Source organism: Crocodylus porosus, unplaced genomic scaffold (assembly GCF_001723895.1).
Source record: "Crocodylus porosus isolate Cpor-Errol unplaced genomic scaffold, CroPor_comp1, whole genome shotgun sequence".
Classification (NCBI taxonomy): Eukaryota; Metazoa; Chordata; order Crocodylia; family Crocodylidae; genus Crocodylus; species Crocodylus porosus.
Window position 1 is genome coordinate 806,191 of NW_017728919.1, and position 5,683 is coordinate 811,873.

The window sequence follows — 5,683 nt, forward strand, 5'->3', positions numbered from 1 at the left end:
TTTTTTTTTTTTTTTTTAATTTTGCGTCCTGTGAAGGGCCTGGGGGTGCTTGCGCCCTGCTCGCGCCTCCCCGCGCCGGGGGCCCCTGCAGCACCCGCCTCCCGCGGTGGGGGGCTGCGCGCTCTGCCACGTCCCTCCGGGGCTGGCAGGGGCCCCGCGCGCTGGGAAGGGGAAGGTCGCCGGAGCGGGAGGAGGTGTCCCTGCCTGGCTGACCTTGACGCTCGCGGCTGCCTGAGTGACCTTGGCTCTGCGCAGTCGCTTTGACCCTTCGTGCGCTGGGCTGCTGCAGAGCCAGCTCTGGCCCGTGGCGTGGGCCTGGAGGGGGGGTCTGTGCGGGCGGCGTGGTGCAGCCTTCGGACAGGGTGACGGCCAAGCCGCGGAGCGGCGGTGGGTGTTGGGAGAGGGCTCTCTGGACTGGCTCTGGCTCTGGACTGCGCCGCGCGCCCCTGCAGCGGGCACAGGGTGCTCCCACGGGAAGCCAGTGGCTTTGTGGGGGACGAGGCACTGGTGGGGAGGGGCAGCCGCCCTCCCTGCACCAGCGCCCCAGGGCTGCCTGGCAGGAGTAGCCCGAGGGGGCAGGGTCCCCCTGCAGAGGGGGAGGAGGGGAGCTGCCCTCGAGGCTTTCCAGGCAGCGGTGTCTGCAGCTGGGCGGGGGGGCGCGGGGCTGGTTTGGATTAGGCGCCCGGGTCTGCGGGTGGATTGGGGCCAGTCCAGGGCTCGCGCCGGGGGGCCGGTTCCTGCCCAGGGCTGGCGTCGCGGCACTGCGCCCGAGGTGGGGGCCGGCACTAGGAGGGGAGATCTCTGCAGGGGGCGGAGGGGCAACACTGCCCCTCCCAGTGACCCCGGCAGCAGAGACCCCCGGGATCCCCCCTCTGCAGGGGAGGGCAGCCCGCCCTCCTGGGATCGAGTCGGCCCCTCCCTGTGCCCCCCGCCCCGGGTTGTTGACGGGGCCTGCGTCTCGGGAAGCCTTGCGCGAGCCGAGCGGAGCTGGAAACCACGCCTCTCATTCATGCTTCTCGCTTGCTCGTGCCTGCGTCATTTCTCTCCTGACAATAGCGGGGAGATCTGCGCTGGCTTCCTCTGGGGGCGGGGAGGGGCGAAGTGTCCTGTGAGCCTTTCCCCCCATCGCCACCCTCGGGGAAACGGTTGTGGGCATGGGGGGCTGCAGCCCGAGGTCCAGTGGAGCTCCGAGTCGTGCCCACCCACTCAGAAAAGCTGGCCGGGAGAGTGGGGGCTCCTCGCTAGGCAGGCAGACCCTCCCCTGCCCCGAATGGCTCTGGGCCCTTAGGGAAAGGGGCAGCAGATCTCGTGGGGGGGGGCAACATCCTGGCATGAATGGGGGTGGGGGTCCATCCAGCGGGTGGGCCAGGAGGACTCTGCTTTCCCCGTGGTGGAAGGTTTCTTTGGTCTCTGCCGGTGCTTTGTCCTTCCCCTGAGCAGGGGCTCCAGCTGCCTGCTGCAGCTGTGCACAGCTGGCGCTGGGGCTCGAGGCCTGTTCTGCGCTGGGGGGGCGCTGCCTCCCCGCCACCCCCTCACCCGTCCCCCGCGGGGCCTGCGCTGGAGCGAGGCGGGGGCTCAGCGGCGGGGCCCCGCCTGGCACCCGGGGCGCCTCCCGGCTGGGGCAGAGACCTCTGCCACCGCGCCGCGTCCCTGCCCTTCGCCTGTGCTCGGCGGGCGGGTTACGCGGGGCCAGGCTGGCGCGGGGAGGGACCGCGGCGTGCGGTGAGTCACCGGCGTTTCTCAGAACCGGCGAGCGCTGCCGTGTCTCCAGGGCTGGAGCCGGAGCCGTTCCCGCTCTCCCCTCCCAGGTCTCCAGGGCTTGGCAGGAGCTCGCCGGGTTCAGCAGCCGCCTGCCCCTGGCTGGGGGACGGGGGGGGCCTGGGGGAGATGGCGGGCGGCGGCGTGAGACCCAGGCCCCCTCCTCCGTGCCTCCAGGGAGGGCTGGGATCCCACGGGGCTCGGGCCCTCGCCCTCCCTGCTGTGGGCGGCAGAGCCTCCAGCCAGGGCCGGGCTGGGCGGGCCGTGTTTATATTGCAGGCTCCTGGCCGCGGCTGGGAGGGGGTGGGCAGAGCCGGGTGGGGGTGAAGCCAGGCGGATCTCCTGCGTGCCTGGTGGGGGGTGGCGCTCGGGGTCAGGATGAGTGAAGTGACCCCAGCTGGCCTGGGGACGTGCAGGGGAGGCTCTCGTCTCGGGGGGCAGGGAGCCATCTCTGGTCCTTGTGCCCCGCTTCCCGGCGCCCCTGGGAGCCTGTGATTGATTTCTTCCCCCACCCAGAGGAGGGGGCCGTGTTCAGCGCCGCAGGGGGGTGCGGGGCTCTGCTTGCAGCTCCCAGCGGGCAGGGGTCGGGGCAGGAGCGCAGGCAGGTGTGAGTCGGAGCGGGGGGTGGGGGGCTCAGGCGGTGGCTGACGTCAAGAGGCCTGGAGAGACCCGGGCACGGGGCTGAGGAGGGGCTGGCATGCTGGTGGCTTTGCGGGGTGAGGGGGGCATGGGGCAGCTCCCTTGGTCCCTAGCAGGGTCCGAAGGCCAGAGCAGCCATGCTTGGGCCCTGTCGCTCTAGGAAAGGGAGCAGCGGGTAGTGGTTAGAGTGGCGGGGGCTGCGACTCCTGTGATGGGGCAGGGCTGGGGCAGCTGGTGTCTCATCCTGGGGGGTAGAAGCTCGCTGCGGGGGGCAGGGCCTGGGTACCCCCCGCCGCCTCTGCACCTGTTCTGCAGCCCGCCTGGTGCCAGCGGGGCTGGGCAGGGGGCTCTGGGCGCTGTCCCCAGCTGGGGAGCCAGGCCTTTCTCCGTATGCTAATCTCCCATCTGTGCTGGCTCGGGCCTGGGAACAATGAGCCGCGGGTGGCGGGGCCGGGGCCTGGGGCACCCTGTGCCCTCCCGCTCGGGAGCCTCTTCCGCGCTGCGGGGGCGAGCGCGTGCGCCGGGCGCGGGAGTCGTGACTGCCGGGCTTTGATTCCAGGCAGCTTTTGTGGCTGGAGCGCGGGGAATCGTGACTCGGTGCCAAAGGGCCCCACGGGCCCTTGCCTCTGGGGAGGGGGGGATTTTTTTCCTTCTGTCCCCTGGCATTGGCACGGGCGGAGAGCTGCCTCCCCTGCCCTAGCCTTGCACAGAGGAGGGAAACTGAAGCTCGGTGCCGCCCTCGGCCACAGAGGCTGGGATGTGATGCAGGGCAGGGGGCCGGGGGTATCCTCCCGTCTCCCCCTCTTTGCATTGCCGTCGCCCTTCGCCGTGCCCGGGTCACAGCGGGCAACCCGCCCCCTCCCTGTGAACCTGGGTGTCCAGAAGAGTGGCCTCTCCTCCCGCCCACCCCTTCCTTTGCCGCCACACGCTGACACGCTCGAGGCTTCGCTGCTAGTATTTTTAAGCTGCTTTTTCCCACGGCTTCTCAGAACCAGAGCGGCCTCTTGGAAGGGGCGCGGGGGCGTGGGGGGGGCTGGGCACTGCTGACGGAGGTGCCAGGGCTGCCTGAGCTCTGCAGCTGGGAAACCTCTGGCTGCGGGGGTGACGTCAGTCCTGGAAGTCAGGTGGGGGCCACGGGGTAGCCGAAGAATGGGGCTCCTTTCTGGTCTCTGTGCCCGTCCTGGGGCTCCTGCACCTGGCCCATCCGCCCCTTTCTCGTCCCCGAGCAGAAGCTGGGTGTGAAGCCTTCGTTCCCCGGGCCCCTCCCCCTGCATCGGGCTGGCTGCGCTAGGTGCTGCACGTGCTGGGGGCTCCACCCGGCACTGGGGTCACGTGTGCTGGTGAAGGGGCCGGTGGGGGGTCTCCACCACCTCAGTAGCATTGCCTGGGCCTGGCTCCCCACCCACAGCCGGCTGCAGCGTAACCCCCACTTCTCCCCAAGCAGCCGGAGGGGCCGGGGGGGCTGCTGATTTAAAGGGCCCTTGCCGAACTGGGCCCCCCGCCTGCCGGGGCGGAGGTAGCGGGGTCCCTGCCTCTCCGAGCTGAGACAAAGGGGCGCCGGCGGGCTTGTGAGGGTTAAGGCAGCTGGGTCCCGCATGCCTGGAATACCAAGTAGCCCCAGCCCATGGATGGGGGGATGCTTTGTGTCCCCCCCCCCCGCCCCAGCGCAGATGTCGGGGGCTTTGGCATGGGGAATGAGTTGGGGGGGGGGGGGCTGGGCGTGCAGCCTTATCCTTGGTGCTGCTTGCAGGGGCTCTTCCCCCTCCCGGAGGAGGTGGGGGGGCCCGCTGCGGCTCCCTGCCTGAGTCACGCTGCAGAGGTGCCGCCTGCCAGCGCCGTGCCCTGCCGTGCTGCACGGCGTGTCCCCGCCTGCCCCCTCCCCGTCCTCCGGTTGCCTCCGGAAGCCCGCCGCCCCAGGCCTCGGAGCCTTGGCTCTGGGTGGGGGCTGCCCCCTCCCCACGTCCTCGTGCCGGGGGCCTGCGGGCAGCACCCCCGTTCTCACGTGGCTCTGACGGTGTCTGGGGGCGGGGGCAGGGGCACGTCCCGTGCGAGGTGCTCTGTGGTCAGCCCCGGTGCGACACGTGGCTCCGGGGCTCGGCTGCAAAGGTCAGGGCACACGGGCGAGGGGGTGACAGCAGGCTTGGCGGGGGTGGCACACGACCTGGGCGTCTTCCCCCTCCACCCCCGACGCACGCTCGGCGCCCGCAGCTTGCAGCGGGATTTGCCCCGCGCCGGGCTGCGCCTGCCCGGGCTGGCTGCGAGCTGGGCTCCCGGGTGCGGGCGGAGCAGGGCTTGGCTGGAGACTGCCCTGCCGCGGGGCTCGCCCCCTGCCCGCCCCCTCCCTAGAGCCCCAGGGCAGGCATGTGACGGGAGCTGGCAGGGGCCGGAGACCGAGGTTTCTCCATCGGCTTCCCCCAGCTGGGGCCTCGCGGAGGCCCCCTGGGCGGTGGGGGTGGATTAGCGAGGACGGGGAGGCCCAGGGGCTCTCCAGTAGCCGCACAGCCAGGCGGCTGGTGCTTGGGGTCTCTCCAGCCTGGCTCCTAAAGCCTTCGGGCCCAGTTGGACGAGGCCATGGCCAGGCCGGGCCCCGCCGCGGCGCCTTCCCGCCGAGTCTGGGGCCCGGGCTGCTCCCGCGTGCCAAGGGAGCGGGGGGGCAGCGCCTCTGTTTGCCCACCCCCTGCAGCTGGCTGGGCGGAGGTGGGCAGCGGCGAGAGCCGCCCTGGGAGGCTCCGGGGCAGGGCAGGTCGTGAGCGGGGTGGGGGCCGCGTGGCCGCTGGACCTTGCCCTCCTGCCGCCCACCCTGCTAATCTCCGCCTGGGAGCGGCAGCAACGCCCTGCCCTGCCCTGCCCTGCCCTGCCCTCCCCTCCCCGCGGGCGGGGTTATCGCAGGGGGGGCCAAAAACACCCTCCATCAGCGGCAGCCCCGGCCCCCGGGCAGGGCCGAGGCGGGCAGCTTTCCCCGGCCGCCGGCTTGCCCGGCCTGCAGGCTGCCCGGGTGGCTTGCAAGCGCGGGGGGCTGCGGGGCGAGCGGGAAGGCCGGTGGGATTTCCTCCTCCGGGGGCCGGGCTCTGACCCCGTCTCCTCTCCTCTCCTCTCCTCTCCCCAGGTCAACGACTTCCTCTCGGGAAGGTCCCCGCTGACCCTGGCGCTGCGGGTCGGCGACCACATGATGTTCGTGCAGCTGCAGCTGGCGGCCCAGCAGGCGGGAGGGCAGCTCCAGCACCGGCACGTCATCGCCAGCCGCGGCGAGCCCGGGGCCGCGGCCAGCCCCGCCTCGCACTGCCGG

At 72.2% G+C, this 5,683-nt stretch overlaps 1 protein-coding gene across 1 annotated transcript in view; it reads left to right on the forward strand.

The window, feature by feature from the left end:
- MIDN (midnolin) overlaps positions 1-5,683 on the forward strand; it is a 16,188-nt gene that overhangs the window by 2,187 nt on the left and 8,318 nt on the right. Inside the window, 1 exon segment of the mRNA XM_019538276.1 lies at positions 5,504-5,681. Within this exon segment, the coding sequence (XP_019393821.1) occupies positions 5,504-5,681 (178 nt within the window).